Below are 25,183 nucleotides of genomic sequence, written 5' to 3' on the forward strand. Positions count from 1 at the left end.
TTCAGAAATTGTTGAGTTCTTCAGCTTGGTATCGTTCTTTGTATTGTTCTCTTAAATGCCTAGCAAAATAGTCAGCGCATTCATTGCTGAAGTACACCGCCAATTAGCTTTAACATCATTCTTAATCCTTTGTAACTGAGAGAATTATTGGGGTCTCATGCTTAATTCAGACAAGCAGACATTATTAATAAGCTATCAGTATGTGTGATCCAGTACCCTGGATCACTTGATAAAGATTTTAAAAAGCAAATCTTTTAAAAACTGCATAGTGCTGACAAAGTGCAAAAAATATAACTGCGCTAAATACTTTCAGTAACATTTTAAGATACCTTTTAACAATGTTATGTAACGATTAACCGTGCAATTTGACCCTGCCAGTAAAGTAGGAAAGCAGGAAAAGTCACTGGTAGAACATGCTGAACAAATTTGCTCCACTGATGTACAATATGAGTGTCACAATATGTTTACATTTCGATCTAGCCAATATCGCTTGATAAATAATTAACCCTATCTCGCTTTAGCATATAACACGCGTTTTTGGCAAGCGATGCTAATATAGCTGCAGCCCATTAATAGTTAACTATGGGCTTCTTCGCCTATTGCCCACCCCCAAGCATTTCTCAAGAAACAGCACTCGCAGTTTAAAAAAGACGAGTTGAAAAATATGCACAGTACATTGGAGCTATCCCATTTTGTTTTCTTTATTTGCATACAGTACTAATTCGGGATTTGGGCGCGTCTCTATTCCCGACAGTTCAGCTTTTCCGTTGTGTTGAAAGATATTTGTACCCTACTATCACACCAAACCTCCTCAATCATTTCTGTGTGAACTTCGGCAAAATCACTGTGCTTCGGATGGAAGTTGCGTCGGCTCTGCGAGTGGAATGTTTGCTAGATGTCCAAGATACGTTCTTCCGCGGCAGTTTTGAATGTTTTCCATTTGCTCTAATTAATGTAGTAGGGTAGAAGTAGGCGACGTCATGTAAGTAGTACACTTCGAGCACCCAAACATTTTAGTTTCGAAAAGAGGCTGGCTGTAGCCTACTGAGTCATCATGCAAGATTGTCTCCGTTCGGTCGTAAAAGGATTATCTGTCAAATGTTTTCGGTTACTCTAAGCTGTGACAGTCATGTGTTACAAGCTAACATCCGAGGAAACCAGCCACGCTCAACTAATTCAAAGTTTCCAACTTCACCGACGTTCAAAAAACAAGCAGCTATTTCCAAATTTGTAACATTTACAATACACTGCTCCTGACGACGAAGACGGATGTTCAAAATATGATGAGGACCTGTGACCATGGATGGACCTGTCACGGAATAACTAGTCCACTCTAACTGGAACAGTAACCAATTGAGAATATGGTTATTTTATTTACTCTTCTGTTTCTTGCACGTGTGCTTCCTATCGGCGACATTCTGTGACAAACAAGCAATTTGTGCGCTGGGCACTGACTGTGGATGGGACTTCGATTTGTCTTCTGAAGCGGCTCCGCATGGATGGCCTAAATATAAGCTATTTTGCAAGGTAATGCATTTTTAATGTAATTTAATTACATTTTTACTTAGGCTACTGCTAGCAATGCGAACAGCATATAACTCGACAGAATCGTGGTCTATAAATGTATTGTAGCTAGCACAAGGTCATAAATGTCACTGTTCATAGACCGTAATGACTCGATAGCCTATTAACTACATGCAATGTGCATAAGCAACCACCATTTACGGAAAATAATGAACACATTCCTTATGGAACCGGTTAGGCGAACGTGAGCTAAAATGGAATGTATAACATGAAATACAAATATTCTAGTATTGTTTCTGTTTGTTTTTTCTCGTTACTTCCGTCACTGCTATTCACGCATTGATTCATTAATTGAGTAGCCCATTTCAATGCTGCATGTATGAGCCCTAACCTGTAATCAACAGGACTAAAGTTTGTATCGTTGCAGACTTTACTTAGGATTTATAGGTATTCTGACTCTACCTTAGTCCTCCCTCCTGATCCCCCCCCCCCCTTTCTGATATCCCTATCCTCCTTGTCTAACCCAGCACTTATGATGACTATATGTTCAGAGCAGCATTCCATGTGTATTTTCCTAGTTATGGATGTGATGCTTTGACTTGTGGAAGAACATTTGCACTTGTAAATCGCTTTTGATTAAAAGCGTCTGCCAAATGACTAAAATGTTAATGTAAATATACAGTGAGAATTGTGTTCGGGAGCAATATTTATTATTATTTAATAGTAATATGATAAATTAATGTATGTGTAATCTGTAATAATTTTTCACAAAATTAACAGCCAGTTTGCCATCAGTTGCAAAGATGATTGGAAATAATAATTTATGCTTTAATTATCAGGACTTCACTGGATAAACCGGACACTTCAAGACTGATTAGACCTGTTTTATTAATTTCACTGAACATATAATCTGGGGTTTTTTTTTCATAAAGTAAAGAAAGGTGCCTTTAACATAGTCTAAGATAACATTTAATATACTTGTGGTATACGACTAATTATTTCCTAATTTGGTAAATTCCTTCGTAGAAGTTACACATAGTAGAAGTACCTATGTGTAACTTACTTGAGCAGAGTTGAAGATACTAATACAAACCTGCCATGACAGAAAACTCCAGCCTTGCCCTATTGTCACTATGTTACTATTGGCTGTCACTAGGTTGATTATGTGGGATTTGGGGAGCAGGAATCTCGCTGTGCTTCAGGAGTGGTACATCTACATTTGCATGCTGTGTTTATTTGGGTTGTAATTCAAATGATTTGTTTTCATATAGAGAAGTTGCAAGGACAGATCGCAGTGACCAGAAGTACAGAACAGAAGTACTCCACCCAAGGATTTTGTCAGTGTGTTTTTAAAATGCAACAGCCTATTAGACAATATCTTTAATGTTTCCATGGTTTTAAAAACATTAAATATTGGCCAAGACTGCCTTGAGTGTCTGTCATGAAGACATCAAATGTACATAGACCTGCTGTATCCTCTCTGAGCTGCTGGGATTAAACTCTGTCTTGTCCCAGATTTTGGGACAATGTGGCTTTCTTTCTGGGCTAGATTTATTAAGTTAATCTTAATCATGCTGTTTCTCCTCCTTTCCATTGATGAGCAGAAGTGTCCACTGGTCTTCAATACATGTTTTCTGTCTGTTTTCGGTGAAGAAATTCTGATTCTTGTAAAAAAAAAAATTAAAAAAAACTTGAGTGTAAATTCAACTTCATGGAGAAATTCATTGAATCAGAACCAAAATTCAATTTCTTGTCATCTGATCTTTTGCAGGAAACTGGTGTAGAGTGGATAACAGGAACTGATCTTTTAGAGATGCACCTGATGACTCTCTTCCCATCCATGGCTTGAATACATGCCTTTATGGGGTTGAATTTTATTGGAAAAAGGAACTCTGAGGCCAGCAATGTGAACACCTTCTGTGGAACATTCGCAGCATGGACAAAGAAAACAACTGCTGAAGTTGGATAGGGATGCTCTCTCCCTTCCTGTAAACATCTGATGTGCCACAAAACTTCAGCTGCACTGTATAGGTATTGGCAAGAATGCTGGCTGAGTTATAATGGTTTTGAATTTGAGGTCTTCAATCATACACAGTGAAGAGGATCTACATGCCAGTCAGTGACTGATTCTCAGGTTATAGATCAGCCTTGCTCGACTGCACGTCTACCTGCCTACCAGCGGCAGGATGTCTCAGGGTGAGCTGATCGAGCTGCAGGAACTGACCCTGCGTGACCGGATCGAGCTGACCTCCCCGCCAGAGCCCCGCACACCTCGTCTGGAGCGGGTCAACGCGCTACGCATCAGCCCGGGGAAGGTTCCGGAGCTGCTGAGCAGGGTGCGCATTATTCGCCTCCTGGGGGAGAGTGTAGACCCACGTCTCACTGATCAGACCGGGGAGGGACATGACTTCCAGCCCTGCACTCATGCCCACCCTACCTGGTGTGACCTGTGTGGTGATTTCATCTGGGGTCTATACAAGCAGAGTCTGCGCTGCTCCAGTGAGTACCACCAGCCTGGTGCATATCTGCCATCCCTGTCTGTCTGCTGTCTGCCTCATAGGTTGCCTGTCTTGCAGTCTGCATGTTAGTACATGGCTGCTTGTCTGCATGTGTATCTTATTGCCTGTGTACCACCTCTATGGTAGATTTACAATCTGTTTTCCTATGTCTCTAGCCCAAAGTTTCAGCTTTGGCTGTCTCTCACACTGCGGATGTGACACTTGCTGCAGTGGAGATGAGCTGGGCAGGGTATGGCACAGTATAATATTCAGAACTCAGAGTTCATATGGTCCTAACTGAACTCTATACTCTGATAGAGTTGAAATAGCATTGAACATTCATCCGTGTGGTATTGCTGCAGCCATGCATTCCTCTCACAAGGTTGCTGCGATGCCCAAGGAGGCATAAATAAGCTTTTTGTGATGCGGTCCCATTCATGCCCCTGTGCATTCATTAACTGTGAATGGATTTAAGGGCTTTAATGAGGAGGTTTTGTATTAGGGAGAACATTGCCACAAACTCCAGCTTTGAGGAAGCTTGGATGCAGCCAGTCTGAATTTAGAGACCTTGTTTTCACAGCCAGACTGTTCAGGTGAAAGCAAATGTGATGCTCATTGAAATAAATGTTCAAGTAAAGAGTTCCGTTAGCACTGTCTTTGATTGTATTCTCTGGCCTAGGCCACACCAATCACTATCTGAACACAATCTCACTTTGTCTGCTGACAGCAGGGTGCTTTTTTTCATTTCTACACTGTTTTCCTCCATCTCAGTTGTCTTGGGTGTTTAAAATTAACTTCCTTCCCCCTCACTGATATCTGCTCCTGTGTAAACCTGGCTGTTTCCAATAGGATGTTTTAATTGATAATAAAGTGCAGGTCTGTTTTATTGAAGTTGGCCACAATCTTTTTTTTTCCTGATAAAGCTTTATTTTCATTGTCCAGTGGACACTGCTGGTGCAATTTGGAACAGTGAGAAAGTACATCAGAGTCATTCTCAGAGATGGGCTGTGAAACATTCAACATCCTATGATTATTTTAGGCCTATATGTTCTTATCTAACTTCCTTAGGTTTTTTTTTTACATTGGGTTTGACTTACACTTGGTGACCTCTTTATTAGGCAGACTTGTACGCCAGCCCGCTAATGCAAATATCTAATAAGGCAATCACGCAGCAGAATATCTGACCAGACTGGTTCAAATTGACAGGAAGGTGACTGAAATAGTCACACCTAACAACAGTGGTATGCAGAAGTGCTGAATGCAAAACATGTCAAACCCTGAAGCCGATGGGCTGCAGCAGCAGAATAGCAATAAGTCTAATAGTAAAAGTTAATAAATACCTAATAAAGTGACCATTATTTCAAACCCTCATGTTCCCTATCTTTTCATTACAACTATAGAGACGTGAGTATGCAGATGTTAGGCTGTGCCCCCTGTGCCAGATCTTTAGAGACAAATGCAGTATTTGTCCATGATCAAAAATAAGCCTTCACAGTAGGATGTTTTTAAACCCTGTATCCTCTCTATAACTGTGGTTCACTCAGTGACTACGACCAGTGCTGGCAAATACCGTGAAGCTAATTATGAGCACTGCTGTGATGATGAATAGGGTTATGTCAGAGGTGTCACATTTAGGCTGCATAAAAGTTTGACTGTGTTGCTGTCTTGTTTGGTTGAATATATGCAGTTGATTGTTGTTTGAGCAAAGAACCTCATTTTAAAAGTCTTTAAAAGAATAATACAGACTCTGCTTAGTTTGGAGCTGTGACACTGAACTTCAGACTGCTTAATCCACTCTCAACTCTGTGTGCCCAGTTACCTCTAGTCCACCTCAGGAAGTATTTTCCGATCTGAACTGGTAAGCATTATGTGAATGCTGATTTCTGTGATTTGACTGTTATACATGGCTTGGTCTACAGATCACAGATGACAGTCAGAGATACAGTGCCAAGCAGGTAAATGAGACTGTGTGTGTGTGTGTGTGTGTGTGTGTGTGTGTGTGTGTGTGTGTGTGTGTGTGTGTGTGTGTGTGTGAACAGGAGCGACAGAGATGGCAGTAGGCCTACCCTCTGCTAATGCTGCTCTGCTGCTGAGATCAGCATGTCTCACACCCATCACAAGCAGGCTTTCCCCATCACACCACACTTTCCGGGCTTACCTCCTTTTTCTTAACTTTTCCTTCCATTATTATTATTTTTTTTCTGTATAAATGTCTCATTTTTCCCCTGGAGTCATGGAATTCCTTCAGTTTCTCCTGCACAGTTTGTTTGAGTGTGGTGGGCCTGATTGGGCCCATCTGTCCCAGCTCCGGGCTGGGTTTGATAAGGGGGCAGGGCGCCACTGAAGTTATAGACACCAACGCAATGAGTGAAAACACTTTCCCCTTAACTAGCGTGGGCACTTCTGATGTTTGTTTAGCATACGTGCCTCAGTGGTTTGTTAACTATTGCTCAGTGGTAAGCTAAAGGAAAACTCATCGAATGTTTTCTCCCTCCCACATGTGCAGCTTCATTGCGACTGTACTGCATAAGCCACTATTTTTTTCCTCTTTTCGGAATATGTTTTTATAGTATATTATCTTTAGTTATGACTGTGGGTGTGGCTATTTTGTGAATATTTCAAGTGGTTGAATGACTGGTTTGCATAGTAGACTCCACGAGACATGCACATCCCACCTCCTGCTATGGCAGTTCACTCTTTGACCTTGTAAAACACCAGAGAACCGCCCCTGACCCAGACAAACCATGGTACTGTGTGGGATTCCAGCAGGATGATTTATGTCCAAACTGTGGCAGAAGCAGAGGTAGGAGCCTCGTGCTGGGTCAGAGCATCAGGGCAGGAGCACAGGGGCAGGCAGGGTACTGTGTAGGATTACTGGAGGATGACTTATGTCCAAACTGTGGCAGAGGCAGAGGTAGGAACCTTGTGCTGGGTCAGAGCTTCAGGGCAGGAGCACAGGGGCAGGCAGGGGGATAGGGTGACAGGGTGACAGGGTGCACTGCAAACAGGAAGCTCTGGGATGTTTAAATCCATTCTAAGAGCGCTGACAGCTGGACTTCAGTGGGGGATCAGGAGGGGTCTTTGTTCTCCCACAGGAAGACGGAAATGGACATGATAAAGGTTTGGGGGTCAAATCTAGTACAGTAAAGCTGTTTCAAAAGACATCAAGGAGTGAAAAGCAAATTGTGCAACATTGTGTGTTCTTTATAGTGTGATTAGTTTTTTCTTTGAATGTTGTGCCTTTATCCTTTACACAACTTTCTCTGAGAACTTTTTCTTTTCCAGTTAAGAAGATTTTAATCACAAGTTTGTGATCTTAGGGTTAGAAAAGGTAGCTGTGGTTAGCACTGTCTTGAAGGAAGGGTGTGTCTCTTGAGTTTGTGTTGTATTTTTATCTCTCACTGTTTAAGACAAGTTGACACCAAGCACAGGGAGTTCCTACTGTAGGTTTTTCAACACACCAAATAAAAAAGTATATATGAACAGCAAATTAAAGCAAGAAAATTTGAAGCAGTTTCCACCAGATACATGAATATGATATTCTGACTGTGTTGCAGTTGAGCTGCCAGCTCTAGCTTGAGTTCAGCGAGAGGCGCTCCCCACCCCCCTCCCTGGCCTGATTAGTGCTCAGCACACATACAGCATCATTCACTATGCCTGAGGGAGCTGCTCGTAATCCTGTCACTTAAACCCCTAACTCCAAACTGCACCAGAGAAGAACTCGCTGCATCAATGATAGCTATTCCATCGGGCAGCCAGGGGTATTGAACGAAGCGTTTTTACTATACCATCCATGATGGATGAGAGTAGGTCAATCGAGCTCTCTCTCATAGCAGTCCCAGCTCATTATGGCATGGCTATAACACCGTGACGGCCATTTCAATCCCACTTGCATGCAATGTAAGACCCCAAGACATCCACCAGGTCCTCATTGGTTTGAGAAGTGTAGCGTCCGTGTTTTTTTTCAATCATTTTATCCATGCCTTTCAGCCGTGAAATATACTCCTGCATTCACTGGGTAATCCTCTCATTAAAGGATTAACACTGTTTATGTTTCCAGGCAGATTTCATTCCATAATACATAATTTTAAGAGTGAAATGGAGTGCTCTGAAATAATCTCATGCCTTTAAAAGCCTGCCACAAGGCGTCAGATACTGTAGCAATGTTCAGATCTTGTCTTCTAGTAGGTAGTGCGCTTGGTCCTCTTATCCGGCTAGAAGTGGAAAAGTGCTCTGTAAGTCACAGAGAATGAGGGGCGGCTGATCCTTTCTTATCTGATACACAAAATTTATCAAACAACTTTTCATTTTGCAGCTCCCAATGACTTGTTTCCCGATGATGCGTACAGTATGAACTACTAGGAAAGGTCCTACATTGAGAAAAAGACTGAGGTGTGACATTCATCAGCTAGCCCTGCGCTGCTGCGATGACTCAGAGACGACGATTGTCTCACAGATAACTTCCTCTGTTCACCACAACATTCACCCTTATAGCTTCTATTTTTATTCATCAATGTGTGCCATCATATTCTCTTTCCAGTTTAGACTCTGTCCCCACATTGTGTATGCTGGAGAAACAGGTGGCTCATACTCTTAAGCTGCTTGACATTAATGATAAAAAAATTTTTTTTCAATCCTCAGTCGTTAGGCAGATTAGAAGTGAGATGCAGTCTTCTGATTTGCGGGTGAATAAGCTGGCTGGGTGCTGAAGACAGGGGGCGACTGTGCCCCCCGCTCGGAGGGCTGATGAATATTCACGCTCTGATGCGGGAGAAGCTGTGTGTGCGTTTCCTCTTTGCTCGGGCCTGCTCGCCAGGCCGCCCGCAGCCTTTGTGTGCCTGCTGCTCTGGAGACAGTGGGGGCTCTGTGCGGGCCCCAGAGGGGGGCCCTCTTCTTGTGGATGGTGTGGGGGGTGGGGGTGTTGCTGTGGGAAGCCAGAGCAGCACAGAAAGGCAGGCAGAATGGATGAGCGGAGTAGGCTTTGGTCCAGATGAGATTTAGCAGACGTCCCCCCCTTGAGGCTCAGATAATCTCTTTCCCTTTTGAGAGGCCTCCATTCACTGCTCCCAGAGGGGGTGTAGTGGATCTCTGAAATCAGTGAGATATCCATATATGTGTCATGTTTGAAGACGCAGGCTTCCTGTACCCAGATTGCAGTTGTGTGGGTAATGCACAGTGAACAGCTGCCATTCTCATATTTCACAGGTAATCTGCCAGATTCGGCAATGGCTCCCAGTCTTACTGACTCATCTTCCCAACAAGCCTTGCTGTGTACTGTAGGCGCAGCAGAAAACTGTAGTGCTTTGTTGGGTTCAGCTGTGTATCGAGGAAGCTGATGACTGATTGGTCTTTGCTGTGAGGTACCCCACAATGCCTGGCCTTTAGTGCAAGTCTCCAGTGGATAGTTATTCAACGAAAGGCATCATATACAGGGCACACTTTCTTGTGTCACACACTTTCAAGGTAAAAAATGAAGAATAACATCCAACATTCTTTTCCAGTGGTTTGCACACATTATAGATGTTATTTAATGAGAGAGAGAGAGAGAGAGTGTGAGTTTGTGTGTGTGTGCGTGCATGCGTGTGTCCCTGTGTGTTAGTAGCTCAGTGAGCACTTTATTGGGTATTTAATAGATTTATTTTTTAGACTTACTGAGTGTATGTAGAGTGTGCGGATGAGATGTGGTTTGAATAGAGCTTAAATAACAGCAGCAGGTGAGAGTGTGCATCGCATGAGTAGAGATGGATTGTATGAAATGTGGTTTACTCACTGAGTGGTACGTGTGTGTCAGGGCGGAGGTTGCATTAAAGCAATGATAGAGGAAGGAGATTGTGTCTCTCAGCTAGATCCTCCCACAGACTCTCAGTATGAGTCTGTGTGGAGGATGGGAATTTAGTTTTTTTGAAAGTGGAATAAGATTCTTGTTTGAATGTCTTCCATATGTCTGATTGTTTTGTTATTTTTGTAAATTGTATGTATTGATGATCTGTGTGGTAACCACAGCATTGAGAACAGTAGTAAAGAAATGGTCAAGACCTCTAGTGATCTACTAGTTGTGTTTACTAATCATGTACTTTATTTCTCCAAACATGATCTAACATTTGCTTTAAACTATGAACGCATTGCTGTAAGCATGTAGTTTGACCTGTTTGAAGTGTTTCTCTTTAGCACTGAAGATGCCGTGTACACTACTGGATACAAAATATAATCATAATCTTGCTTATAACAAAGTATATATAAATGTTATATGATGGATATATATTATTGATGTTACGCTACAATTAATATATAATTCTCAAATGAAGAGGATTTGGTGTAGGAAAAAACCTACGACAGTAAATCCTCAAATTGTGTCTGGGATTCTATTTGAAGCCGGGCCTCGGATAATAGCCGGGGGCGTGGCCGATTGGGACAAATAAAGGCCGGCCCCCAAATACAAGCCGGGGTAATATTGCCTACCAGTAGGGCTATCAGCCCATGAGCACTAGAAGACATTGTTTCGATTTAACTCAATGAAATAAAATCAGGCAAAATTAAAAATTAACTCAATTTAGGCTACTTGGCTACGCAATAAGGTTTCCATGTATTTACAGCACAGTGCACGTTCAATGAATGAATGAAAGCGGCTGCCTTGGCCCGCAATAAACAGACGGGTGGAAATCCCGACACTCTTTCAACTACATAAAACTTAACAGTGAACCATCAAATACCCCCCAGATTTCAGTGCCCATCAGTCCCAACATTTAGCAATAGAATCAAACAGTCCAAAAGTAAATTAAATCCCAAACCAAAGCGAAAATCTTTTGATAGCCTACCGGTATGCTGCTCCAAACGAAACGCATGTCTCACAATAAAACGCACTTTAGGAAAAAAAGATCCTTGACTTGCTGTTATCTACGCTAATTTGTTATTGTTCATGAGTGCGTGTCTGGCAAGTTGTTATTTTATGGATTCTGGACTTGCATGTAATTTATTGTGTTTGAGAATATTTGCAATAAACTAAGTCTGTTAAGACTGACACTAATCGATTTCTGAATGGTTACAGGAAGTGTTGAACAGTGTTGGCCCACTTTAAGTGTAGCCTTTTACTTTATTTCTAAGAATAAAATTCTACACCAGAAGCCTAATAAGAAATAAAGGCCTGTCTCGAATACAAGCCTGCCCCAAATAAAGGCCTGTGCTTTGTGCAGCCTAAGTAAATAAAAGACCCCGGACACAATTTGAGGATTTACGGTATGTGGACTGTGTACATTACATGGCTAAAGCAAGTTTCCCCATTTTGGCCTTGTACCATAATTCCACTAGAGGGCAGTGCAAACTCAGAACTGTTGAGATCAGGTCATATGCTGATGGTAAAAAAAGAGAAAAGCAATGCATAATAAAGACATGACCAAGCTGGAGACTTCCTCCTCTGCTCCCCTAAGACGTGTGTAATTGTGCTGTAGAATCCTGGGGCCCAGGAAACAGTAAACTAGGAATGACTCAGGCAGTTGTCAGGGTTTTCTTTCATGCGAAACTATGAAATGATTTTCAGACTTAAGCGTCTCATGACTATGTCATCTCTGTTGCGGTGTCTGGTTCCCTAAAATTCCTTCCCCTAAAGTTTCTTGTTCAATTAGCAACTTGCAGTGATTCGTTGGTATCATTTTCACAGAAATGCTTTTATAGTTTAAATGTTGGATCTTGTTCCCCCATTAATGCTGCCATTTTGAACAAAGTCAGTGGTGTCCAGCTGTGTGAAGGATTGTAAGAGAAGCATATTGTTAGGGCGGTCTGACCAAAGGCACATGGTGTTAGGTATCCAGTAACTAGATAGAGGCATCAGGGCTACACATTTGGACCAAAACCCCAAAGATTGACAGTGTTTTACTTCAGTGCGAGTGACAAGTTTGAGATGAGATGTAGAGGAGACAGAGAGTTGTGGGAGAGCTGTAAGAAGTATATCCTGTGATTCAGCATCCTCCCACAGGGGGAGACTAGCCTGTGTGATAACTTCTATACTGGGTTCCACGTTGTCAGAAACACCAACTTCCGCATGTGCGCTAACCCCCGCCCCCTTGACGTTCTCTGCTGCTGGCCTAACGAGAGTTATCCATGTGTGTGTGTGTGTGTGAGTGAGGAAGGCCCTGGCTGATGTAACACCTCAGCAATGTCAGGGCTGTGTGCAACGGGAGAGCAGTCCTAACCCCAGGAGACATACAGGCGCCTTGCCAAACGGCTGCTGATAGTAAGTGTGTTCTCCAACAGAGATGAAGCCTGAAGTTGCCTGTGCCATTTTCTTATTTACTTACTTTTCAGGCCCTTGCTTTAAAAGAGAAATATGTTTGGGCTTCTGATTACAGTACATACAAAAACTTGTTTCTACCCTTTTAAGTTTTACCCTCCCTTTGTCCATCTTTGGCATGTGTGACCAAAAATAGGACCTTGACCAAATAATCCTGTCCCTAAATGTGTCATCCTTTCAGCTAATCTCCAAAATTCAATTCAACCCAAGTGTTGGTCAGGGTTAGGGACATGACATCACTGGTAAAATTTATTTTGGAAGAGACTGTCAGGTATCAGTCCCTTCTAACTTATGTCTGGCTTAGTGGAGCCAGTGGAGATTGCAGTAAGCCTTCTAAATAACTTTTTCATATTTTATTTTTGTATTTGCAGCTAAACTTTATAACCTGTAGACCTGTAATATTAATATGACCTCCTTTAATAAATATATGCCCTAAACTGTTACTGCTCACTTCCTATGTGGGTATATTTTGTTTAGCAGGTGGCCCAATTCTGGATTCTATTTACATGTTAAGGAATAATGTGTTAGCTTACAAACTGTTTTTTAAACCCCTGAGTTGTGTGTCATCTGCTTATTTAAAAAGATTGATTCTAACGTCTTTAAAGTCATTTATATGAATAAGGCAGAGCAGAGTTTCCAATTCAACCCCTCAGGGTTGTACTTCATTGTGTTTACATGAGCCCCCTGTTGTTACTCTGTAGTGTACCCTTAAGCAAATTGCAGATCCTCTCTCAAATAGCTCTTCTAACTCCCCGTGATCTCAGTTTGAAGTGAATTTCATGTGAAATAATTAAATAAAACAATTTCAAATAGGTTCAAATTTATGAAGCATCCCTGTGTCTGCTTCCTCTGTCTTAGATTAGCAATTATTCTTCTCACACTTGCACATTAAATAATAGATGCATGCTCAACTATTGTCTATTCATGTTTTATTTTTCAGAAATTGCACAGGGACAAAGAATGTTCCTTTACACATTTATGGTGGGAATACAACACTAATTTGTAACAATGCAAGCACAAAACTTTCCAAAATGTGCTCATTGTTTGATTTCAGTATCTGTCTTGTAAATATGGTGCATGTGTGGTGCTGTGCCTGACTTTGTGTGTCTTTCAGGTCTTTTTTGTACCCTACACAAGTGTTAAATGATGTTTTAAATAGTGTGTCGGTCATGTGTGATCATTTCTATTGTGTCTTGTTAGCATTGTGTACAATATGTCTGCATATGTTGACCTCACAAAGCTTTACTGCATGTACAGATGTCTGTGCCACCATAAAGTGTCTGGCACATCTGTTTGTTCTGAACACAGTGTGGTTGTCACAGACTTTAGGGAGTTTGAGTGGCTCTGGGGGACCATATGGCGTGCAAAGAGTACGGAAATCCATCCTTGGTTCACTCTCCCTGTGTGCTTCAGGGATTCACGTGAATCCACTACAGGTGTTGACTCATTTTGAGTCACTAACATGTTTGATGGATGTCAGTTGGATCTTGACCAGTGCAGGGCTACTCAGCTTTAGATCCTGCAGGATGCATTGTTTGCAGGTATTTGGGCCAACCGTCAACTACACCACCTGATTCCACTAATGAGCTCACTTTCTTAACCACGGAGGCAAAATAATTAGTGAAATCAGGTGGTGTAGTGCACGGTTGTTGCAAATACCTGCTGACACTGCAGCACTGAGTTGAATAGTCCCTAGACTAATGTCATGACATGATACATGCTGAATTGTTGTATTTATTATGATTTTCATTGACCTTTTTCTCCTTCTCGTCTCACTTTTAGATTGCAGGTTCACCTGCCATTACCGCTGCCGAGGCCTCATCCAGTTAGACTGCCGCCCGGGGCGGATTTCCTTCAGTGACCAATCAGATAATGTGGAGGACACCATAGAAACAGACACCAACGTGGTAAGGGGAACCACAGGTCTCTTCTCCTGAATGCATGTGGTCAGGTGCTCTCATTGTTTCCCTGGGGTAGACAAGCCATTGAGAGGTAGCCAGGCCTTCAGATTTCCTTATTTGCATATTTGTCATACCTCTTAAACTTCCTCTGCACAGTCATATGAAAGGATTCCATTGTGAAATGATCTGCAAATGTAGGCTGCAGATTCAAGCCTCCAGTGATTTCACAGAACTGTAGGCTGAGCACGTGACGATGGTGTTAAAACGGATGTGGTTGCAAAGCTTTTCCACTGTTCAGCACATTTCAGTGCTCACAGGAACACGCACAAGATCATTCTCTCTCATACATACATTCATCTTCCCAGTGTAAGAGGCCTTGTTTCACATAAGAAAGAAGCAGTGTGCACAAATATGTCAGATCATGTGACCAATGGGTATCCTCCTCCTCTGGCCCAGTGGTCTCTCGTATACTGTGTCACTAGCCTGGTCCCTGCGTTGCCTCAGACGTGTGGCAAGGAGACTAGGAGGGGGTGATATACTGCCAGAGTAAGATCAAATTTGCCTCTGTCTATTTTCCAGTATTTGCTTGTGGCTTTTTGTGTCTTAACAAAAACCCACAAAATATATGGTGAACATATGTAACGCACACTCGTCTTACACATTGTTCTGGAAACATTATCAGAGGTTTTTACATGCAGCGGTGGCCCTGAAAAGCAGCCTGAGCCCATACCCTGACGAAAGGCTAAACGCTGCCCTCCTGTTCTCACATTAACACAATGGCACACAGGCCGTGAGTGATGACTTCTTCCTGTGCCTCAGACCTCTCTCGTCCGCACGGAAACCAAACAAACACACACAACTTAGCTCCTGCAGGGCTCTGCAGACTACAAACTAGACTCATGTCTGTTTGAAGTTTATGGTATTCATATGTCATCTATTAAATGACTGTTAAAAGTTTTTGGTAATAATGCAGTTTTTTTTTTTCTCTTAAAAAATGTTTTTGACTTGAATGACTTCGTCTTCGTGCATAATGAATTGAGAGTGTAGAGGAGTTGTGAAGCTGCTTTGTGTAAATTTTATACCTTTGAAAACAGTTATAAAAATATAGAACATGCGGAGATGGTGATGAAGAATGAGTGTCAAGACTGCTTCTCAACTACGAGCCACACCCTTGAAGCGTGATTAATACTAAACTACGGGAACCATGCACTCAGACGTGTTGTGTATGTGTGCATACATACAGTATGCGTATACAAAGAGCTTTAAACACTTGCCTTAGTACCCCTCTGTGATGCCTGCTGCTATGCGTTTGTCTTATGTGGTAGCCAATCTGAAATTAGTTTTTGACCCTCTGTGTGATGGGGTGACATGTCCAGTCCCCTCGTCCCCAAAGGCTAGCACGGACCTGCCTGCCCTGTCACCTCCTATCACTCTTCCTCCATTGCCCCCATGCCCCACTGACCCCCCCCCTCCAACCTGCTGGCAGGGGCATTAGTGCCCCTCAGTCTGTACTATACTGAATGTCTTTCATCATGCATTATTCAGCATCTGATTATTCATTAGTGTACTCCAGGAGAGACATGGGGCACATTAAAGCCCAGGAAAAAATATGCTGACCCACTTTTAAATGAGATAATCTGAGTGTCCTCATTTCTCCACTAGCAGCAGATGACTTGGGCTTAAATACTGTTTAGGATATCTCAAAGACAGGCCAGTGGACATTAATTTTCACTCCCAACAAAACATCTCTGTGAAGGTGCCTACATACATATGAACATACTGTGTACTGTATTCATCGCATGCATACATGCTGTGCAATTTTGAGTGGGGAGAAATGTGGTAATAATTCTAGTGACCCAAAGCAGGATCACATATAATTTATTTAAATAGTGGTGAGGTCCAGTGTAAGATCTTTTCATGGGGCCCAAAATCACTTGACAGATTTGTCAAGAGGAATATCTCATCCAGGAATTTTGTGTAAAAGCCACAATGCGATTGAGTGATACTACACAATTTCTGTACATGGATTTTAATTTGAATCAATGTTGTATTATATTGTGTTATTATGGAGCAGTTAGGTGCAATTAAAACCATTTAAAGGGTAATAACCCCATGCTGTTTGCTTTCACACTCTGGGATAGAACAGGGGGTCTCCTCTTTGTGCCTTGCAGAATCGGGGTGGCGGTGGTGGGGGGGATTATTGAAGGGGTGACCCCCAATTGTCTCCTGGGATCAGGGTTAAGGGTTCAGGGAGACACGTGTCGATGTACCATCTGCACATAGAGGCTGTATTTTATTACCTACCTATTCATGCCATGCCATGGCCAGTCGCAATTTAAGACCTTCTAGCAATACCATTTTAAGGAAAGCCAGAGGGGGAATGGGGTTACCTAGCAACATGATGGGACTGTGCAAATCGAGCAATCCAGGTCAGACCAGGGACACAGGCAGGCGGCCAGCACAGGGAACCACAGTGACTGTGTTACACCTTCTTTTCAAAGGAGTGCTGACCTTGGGATCTAGACATCATGGAACTCCACATTTCCTTCAGTCTGGCTTCCCCTGGCTGTCTTATAATGTATAGAGTATAGAAATATGATGGTGAATAACACATACACACTGTATCATACTATGTTAATCAACCTGCAGTCTTCTTTGTTCAGCATCCATTCAAATAGGCTGCCTGAGAAAGACCATAGATTGCAACATGCAGCATTTGTGCATACAATGCATTCTATTTTGATTCTTTACCATAGAGATGTCCCATTAGCTTCTGTTGCCAGGCTCAAAGATTTTAGTGTATTTTATGTGTGTATATACTTTGACTAAAAATGTCTGTGGCAGGTGTCCAGGTGCTTTGGCCAATCACAGTTGTTTTCCTCCTTCCTCTTCCTTGAGAGCCAATGGGTGTGCTGGCTTTCGTTGTTACTTGGCATTAATTGATCAATGAAAGCCGTTGATTACACAGTTAACTCACCTCACCTGGTTTCTTGGGTCTGAATCGGTTGCTTATTTTAAGGTGGAGACGAAATTACACAAATGTAATTTGTGAGAATGGCCTTCAGGGTGATGAGTTCTTCCAAGCTTATCAGAATTTAACATTAGTGTATGCCTGTTGGTCAGCTGACTGTTAATGAGGTGTGCTAAAGGACTTCAGGGCTCCCTGTTATGCTTGATCTGTGCAGGGGAAAGGCCATTGCATTTGACAACATGCATATGGGGTGATTATTGCAGAAAGTAAGAGCTCTTGTATGGTTAAAATCTTGTCACCAAGGCTTGTTTTCTTGCTGCAGATTTGTTTCATTGGCACTGTACAGTCAGTTAATCAGATGTAACCTGCAATTTGATGGGACTACACTGTTGTCCTGAACTGTTCTGGTTCACATCTCTCTGTCTTGCAGATTGTCCTTACAGTACAACTTTATGTTAAGGTCTACTGTAGGCTTTTAGTCTGTTTGTTTTGTAATAATCCTTATTTGCATCACGTTCTTTCAATGCTTCAATACTTTCAATATTTTCTGATTCACTTCAGATGAACGGCCACTATAGAGTTAAATCCCCACGCGGTGGCTCAAAAAAGGGTGGGGTGTGATGTCATTTGGGAGTTGGAATTTACTTATGCAGCCAATCAGGGAGGGGACTTCCTGGTCTTGTGTATTTTCCAATCTTAACGGCCGGGGAGGGGCGACAAGGGAGGGGTAGAGGTGCGACTGTAAACCCACATCCTTACGACAATTAACTGTTCTCAACGTGAGTGCGTTCGGATAGAGTGAGCGTCCAGGAAGGTAATCGAGCTTTGGTAGTTTTTGTAAACAGCTTTAAAGACACGTCATTGTATATTTTGTTTTTATTTAGGTTATTGGTTTACGTTTTCAGTTCAAATATTTCCATTCCGAGTTATATTGTATAGCCTATCCATTTAAATAGTAGCCTTAAATAAGCTATTTATCGCGCTAACAGAAGTTGACGTTTTTAATTTAGGTTTCTGCAACAACTTATTTTACTGAAGTTGGGAGCCGGTTAGCTATAGTTGAGAGAGTATACACAGGCAATGAGTGCCGGCGGCGGCGAAGATCAGACCCCTTCTTTTGAGATGACGTGGGGAAGCACGACCAGCAGCGGCTATTGCAGTCAGGAGGACTCGGACTGCGAATTCGAGCAATACTTTACCGCTCGCACATCGTTCATCCGCAAGCCCAAGAAAGAGAAGGTGAGACAGGCCAGCACTAAAAGAAAACAGTGAAATACAGACGTCTTGCTATTGTTTCGATATGTTTACTGTTATTTTATATTTCGAAATGAGCCATGTCTCCCCGCACAAGACCAAATGATCTTTGAGACGCATTTAAAATATGTTAAAATAGGGCCTACGCATAATGGAAAGAATACAATGATTTTGTTGTGGTGGGTTAACCCAACAGCTGTTAACGCCTTTGGGGAGGGGGAGGTATATAATTTAGTACTCACATTATTCAAATGGTTAATTTCCCTAATTTGCATCATACTACTGATGGTTAACATAAAGGCCTTATTTTGTATGTTTAATTTGCATTGATATGAGTTCCTTCCATACTTCCTTTCATCTTCCTGATAACCCTACAGTGCATGTCATGTTTAAAACATCTACAGCATATGCACACTTGCAGATAGGCTCTTTCTGACATCTCTTTATGCTGTAATAAAGGGATAATTTGCAGCTTTTAAGAATTTAGGATATATATTTGATTAAATATTTGCCTTGGTTCAATTTATCTAACTCAATTAAATTACAAAATGTCATTCAAAGCACAATGTGTTGCATTAGGCCTATGTCAATTCATACTCAATGACAGTGGTAAGTTCATGTTCAAGTTTAAAAACAAATATATTTTTAATAGAAAATAAAGTTTTAATTATGTCAGCACAAGTTTCTTGCGTATATTATCCAGTGAAGAACATTTATATCCTATCATTTACACCCCATGCATTTTGTTAGTAGAAAACTGTAGGGATGGCCAGTGTCATTAGTTCTAGTAATGATTCCCCCTTTGCTTTTATTTGTTTACAATGTTTTGTTGGATCAGCCACAGAAGTTTTTGCCCCTCACCCACAGGCTTGTATTTCGGAAATGAGTCATGTTTAAGCTCGCTCTTGCACTATCAGTTAGGGATGACTCATGATTCAGTTCCTTTTTGTGAGTGACTGGTCTTCCATTATTCAGGTATGACACACTCTTAAGATTCTTGTTTTTGTTTTCATAACAGGGATTGCACCTCCTCTCATACCCCCTCTCCCTACCAAAAAAATCTTATAGGATTATTGTGTGGTGATCATGACCGATCAGATGCCTTTCAGAGGGTCCTGGACTGGAAATAAACTTCATTTTCCTCCTTTGTGCTAGAGGGGACAGCTGAGTAATACACGCTGCAATTGTATTACTTGGCAGTTTGGACTCTCAGTGCAGATTGTGGCTCCCTCCCCCTGCATTTAATTCTGCCGTTGGCACGTGCTGATATAATTGAATCAGTTCAAAGGCTTTGGTAATGCCTGTCATTTTGGGGAGCATGTGCTCGCCTGAGCGCGTTAGCGAATGACAAATGACCCCCCACATTGTCCAAGTAACACCTTGGGGGAAGGGAGTCAACAAGGAGGAGAAGAATATTGCATCCCGCTCTGGTAACAGAATCCACCACAATCAAAACACAGGCTTTCACTACGCTTTCATCTAGTTTTGATCTAAATGACTGTAATCAGCCCTAGTAATAAGCTTGAGAACTGGTTCCAGCTTTTTCATTAATCACCGGTAGATCAGCTTCCGTTTTATCGTACAGTTGTTGAGTTTCTGCGTATGTTCACCGTTTTCAGCGATGACGCCATTCTGAAAGAGAGTCTTGCTGTGATCTCTCAGTCTGGCTTAAAGTGGCAATTAACATTAGGCACTCTTCCAGTTGATTGTATATTGATCTCTTGACTGGAATATTTACTGTCCTGTAAATTGCAAGGGTAATCAGGTTAATGAGTGTGGAATCTCTTTTTTAGCTGAATGACTCTGAGTCTGTAGTGGTCGTTTTGGCTTTCAGCATGCAGTCAGTCTTTTTATGATCTAATGAATTGTGCTGAAGACAGCATCGGCTGTTTTCTGGACTGAGCTAAAGCCGTGCAGGGAGGTCTAAATCTCAGGATTAATTGCCTGAATTTGAGCCTGTGCACTTATAAATAACCAAGATCTCGGTGTGATTCCAGTGTCCTTTGTCTGTACATTTATAAACAATTGCGTAATCCATCCACTCTGCCTAGCTCGTCCATAGATAGTTTACCCTGTGTTTCCTGCAGACCGTTTCCTGTGGCAAGTTCTCCATCCTCTTTCCATAACTGTTGGCTGTGTGTCATTTCGGGTGGGGCGTATGGGTTGGCGGTGATAAGACTAGCACACCTGTGTCCATTCTGACCCCACCCACTGTTCCAGCACATAATGACTCTACTTCCTCTTTTGGCCTTGAACCCATATCCTGTCAGAAAAGGGAAACGTTTTCCAAAATCTTTCATTAATCTTGTTATTTCTTCCTAAAGTTGACAACTCTTCCCTTCAAGCAGAGTTTTAGATCCCAGTGCCTACCGCTCACAGAGTGTTTCGTGGCTATCCCGCCATTGCTTCTCTGTCCATGCACAAATACTGTCAATGACACCCAACCACACCACACACACACACAATTTCCCAACAAGTAACTGTATGCATTTAAATGCAAGTTCAGACGTATAATTATTATATTATACCATTACAGAACATTCCTCAGTGTTTGCTTATTAGACTGCCGCCATTTCCTCTTGACTCACTCCAGGGACATCTGCTACACTCAATCATTCTGTTTCACTGCAAAATGAATCCTATGAACATAATGCCAGTTATCTTTACAAAGTAAAGCTATGATGGCTTTGCATGTGGCAGCAGTTTGTGATATTTGTCGTGATATCTGTATTTCATTTCAATCCTAAATACTGTAAATATTATAAACTTAAAAATTATTTCTCTAATTTAGTTTTCTTATATATATATATATATATATATATGCACTCTTTTTTACTCTCTTTTTTCTTCTGGTGACTGAGAGAAGCTATTAAAAGTGTTGGCTTTAGTGATGTTTCCCTCCTTTCCCAAAATAGCCTGTCTTTTTGTAGTATGTTTATTCAGCTGGGAATGTCTCAGTTTTTAATGCAAAGGGTTACTTACTTACTGTGAAAGTTTATAAAGAGAATAAAGAAAGGCTGTCCTGTGTCTGTTTTTGGGAGAAGGTGAGGTTTGGCTGACACTTGTGTGTGTGATGCAGCTGACTCTACTTTGGAGAACTTCCTGGCCTTCCTCTTAGTTCTGCTGCACAGGACTGGAGGAGAAAAGGCCAGGGCCAGGGGAAGGAAGCACAGATCCACCCTGCCGGTCTGGATCCCTGGCTGCACTGTGCAGGCAGGGGGAAGCTGGGCTTTGTTCTGCTTTTGGAAGGGACACACATCTGTCCCTGGACTATCCTGTTTCATGGTCATGCCATATAGCAGTGTAGTGAAAGGTAGATCCATCTCTCTGTTGAAGTATTAAATATCATTTCCAGTGTCTTTTATTTCACAGCCATATGTGAAGAGTCAACATGTGGGAGTTTGAATTTAGTGTCTGCTGCTTTTAGGCCACAGACTTTGGATTTTCCTTCTCTCCTGTGAATTTGGGAGATGTGACCGTATGGAGGGGACCATGAAAAATGTTTAACCTGAAACGATTACTAGATTACCGCTCACCTCTGACTTTGAGAGTTAACGCAACAGAAACCTGGTAATGCATTAGCTCCTGGCTCCTGAATATTTAACCGAGGGGCTCCTCCATACAGCCATATAACTGACAGAAACTGCAGTGTAACTGTTAGCCGTTACTAATTTATATGGATGTCACACGTCATGGTAAAACACAGGGAGGCATTGTGATCGTTTCTGGCATAGGGAGGGAGAGGGAGGGTGAGAAAGGCGGTATGATCCGCTATTTTTACATTAACTCAGAGAGCTATGGAATGCAGTAGCCTCAAACTTGGCAGAGAACAGCACAGTTTTGCACGGCACTTCTCGTTTTGGACTGGGGAGGAGCCAAGGAATCTGATTGGATGCCAATGACATCATACTTCTCTGCTAAGCCTGGCCGGCAGGAAGTGTGGAGTCTGGTGCAACAGGGATTTCAGATCCACTGTGGGAAAGTGAGGGCAGGAAAGTTGTGAGTGGTGGTTGGAGTTGTGGGTTGGGGGGCTCAGACAACAAGCCAGTGCACGGCACTATCTCTTTTAAGTCTGCTATGTGAAGCTGAGTAAGATTGATGTTCTGAGATATTATAGCAAAAGGTAAGGTATACAGTCAAGTGTCATACCTACCACTAACCTACTCAAGTATAGAAAGTCAGTAAGAAATTGACTGAAATATAATCGTTAGTTGATCAAGTTAGTTGACTGATAGAACATTCATGTGCACCGTTCCGGTTGAACCCTCAGTGGTAGCACTATTGTGATAGTTTACCACATGCTGTGGGAACCCTCAGAGATAGCATGTGTTTTACAGTCTGCTATCTGGACTTGTCCTCACACTGAGGCTGGTCACATTCCAGTGAAAACATTCCTTGTTCCTGTAGACAGCATGTGGATCTGCTTTGCTGTAATGGCTTTAAATAGATGTAGAAAACGAGAGCACTATGGTGAGAGTGAGCAGGAAGGTATATCCAGGCCTGGACTATGGCTGGGAGGTGGAACTAGATCAGCATTATGCTTGTTTTTGCTTTCTTGACTGGTAGCTATCTGAACTGTGCTTGTATTGAATCTACATTTCAGGGATTGTTAGTTGCTTTTACCCATCATCCCTCAAATAATGAGATGCTTAGTTGCCAGGTTCATGGTTACACATGTTTGCCTGGTGAAGGATATAATCTGGCTTGATTTGAATGGAGGGGAAAGACACATTTTGGGAATCATCTCTGTAAATCTGGGGAGAAGTAACAAAAACAGGGGTACTTTATTGCCCCTCTGTGATGGGAAAGTAGTTTAAAGGGACCTGCATTAGCATTAGAGAGCCATTTTGTTGTCCCTTACAGTACATTTGTCTCCCTTTTAAGTGAAACTCAAAGTGGCCCTGGAATTATCATAGCCATGTGTGATAGATATGAAAATACTAATCTCCACGTCAACCTAGAGATGGGAAATTCTGTCTCTGCCTGCTTGTGCACTATTCATTTTCCACAAATAGGAACCGAGAACCAAGGGGGGTTTAATTGAGCTGCTTCCTGGCATAGCCCAACATAGAGACTTAGAGAGTTAAATTGAGTATTTCATTGGAATTTATCCCCTGATTTGCTGCTTAAATATGTGCACCATTTTAGCTTAGTTGTACAGTAGTCTGATTCTGGACAGTGGCATACAAATATGATATACACAGATATGTGGTATGGAAGGAGTGGATTATGACTGCCGGCATAGCACTGTGAGTGTAGTTTTCTCTCTAGTCTTCTCCACCCCTCCCGTGCCCCCACGGCTGTCTGGATGCAGGAAATGCCTCCTCCCCCTCCCCCGCCAGGCCCCATGAGTCGCTGTACTAAATTTCAGCCTTATTCACTGTCATGAGTAAGCTTCTACAGAATTCTTTCAGGGATATGGGGTCGTAGTTGCGCCACACGTTAAGGTCCTGGCAGGCCAATAATGTGGTGAAATGTTTTATCGTATTACCCGACTGATAATCTTGTTTTTATTTTTTCTTCCGCATAGATTGCCAAATCCAGCCTTCGTATAATTTCATGACTGGGGTAATTGCCCTGGATTGTATATAAATCAACAAATGCACTCTCACAGTCTGGCACGCCAAAGTCCCGCGTAATCCATCTGAGCAAGGGCCGCACATGTGTTCAGGAAGTGGGAAAGACAGCAGACATTCTGTACAGTCACCAGCCAGTAAACACACTTCCCTTGAAATAGCATGTCTGCATTATGTTACGGCAGCTGTGTTATCAATGCCAGTCCCTCACAAGAAGCCAGTGTTTTACTGTCACCTGGCTGTGTGCAGAGTTGGGGTCTGTTCGCTGGCTGCAGTGTGGGAAGGCAGGACAGCTGAGGCTCATGTTTGGGTCATCAGAATGTGGCGGCTGTGTTAGTTTCACACACCAAAGGCTAACCCGACCTCTCTGCTCTCTTTCTGAACTCCTGGCCTATCACACTATCATAAGAATGTAACATGGCTCCAGAACAGGACCTCCATTGTGTTCGCACACTGTTTTGTGCTGAGTCTTAAAAAAGCAAGTAAATGTTATCATTGTGTTACTGTTTCTCATAACAAAATCTTGTCAGATCTGGCAGCGTACACAATGTTACAGCTCAGCTTTGAACTCTGCTTTGAACTACAGTTTGAATCTTTTTGCATTTTACCTTCATAGATTCAAGATGCGAGACTTGCTGGGGGTGGGGGGAAGGTGTTGGCTCAAAGGTTACAAATTTGATTTCTTGTACAATCTTTCCATTTTTTGAGCTTTTAGAGTATCTTTACATTTCTTTGAGCTTTCTTATGAAGACTTCAATCGTTATAACAAGTTTTCTGCCTGGAGGTGTGAATTGTACCCCTGCCATGGTGGACATTGATGAATGGGGACCCAGGCCGTGTCTGTCTCCCTCCCGTTGGGAAATTTAATAAAAGCACACGCGCGATGCCGGGGCGGGGGGAGAGGGGGTCAGGGGGCCGTTGCTCTTGACAACACGCTTGTGAGAAATATGCAGAAAGGGGATCCGGTGACAGCATTAATCTGGTGGCTGATGGTGGAGGCGGCTGCTGGGGAGATAAGTGCTGTTTCGGGGCTCACGCTGACCCCGTTCCCCCCGCTCCTGATTAAACACCACAGGAACGGTCATGCACACACCCCCAGGGGAGCCCTGCCAAACCCCCCCCCCCCCCCCCACCCCAGCAATGCCTGGGGCGGTGCTGTAAACCAAACCTCAGAG

The 25,183-nt window shown here is 42.5% G+C and overlaps 1 protein-coding gene across 3 annotated transcripts in view; it reads left to right on the forward strand.

Annotated features, from left to right (window-relative positions):
- The first annotated feature begins 668 nt into the window (after positions 1-668).
- The window catches only part of LOC133139235 (ras association domain-containing protein 1-like), a 28,716-nt gene continuing 4,201 nt past the window's right edge, over positions 669-25,183 (forward strand). Inside the window, exons 1-3 of one of the 3 annotated variants that reach the window (XM_061258648.1) lie at positions 669-1,527; positions 3,296-4,023; positions 14,089-14,213. In XM_061258648.1, the coding sequence (XP_061114632.1) occupies positions 3,711-4,023; positions 14,089-14,213 (438 nt within the window). In that variant the 5' untranslated portion in view covers positions 669-1,527; positions 3,296-3,710. Of the gene's footprint in view, positions 1,528-3,295; positions 4,024-14,088; positions 14,214-17,851; positions 18,418-25,183 lie in introns of those variants that run through there. The other 2 variants (XM_061258650.1, XM_061258649.1) reach the window with 2 other exon arrangements.

This window comes from Conger conger, chromosome 10, assembly GCF_963514075.1.
Source record: "Conger conger chromosome 10, fConCon1.1, whole genome shotgun sequence".
Taxonomy (NCBI): Eukaryota; Metazoa; Chordata; class Actinopteri; order Anguilliformes; family Congridae; genus Conger; species Conger conger.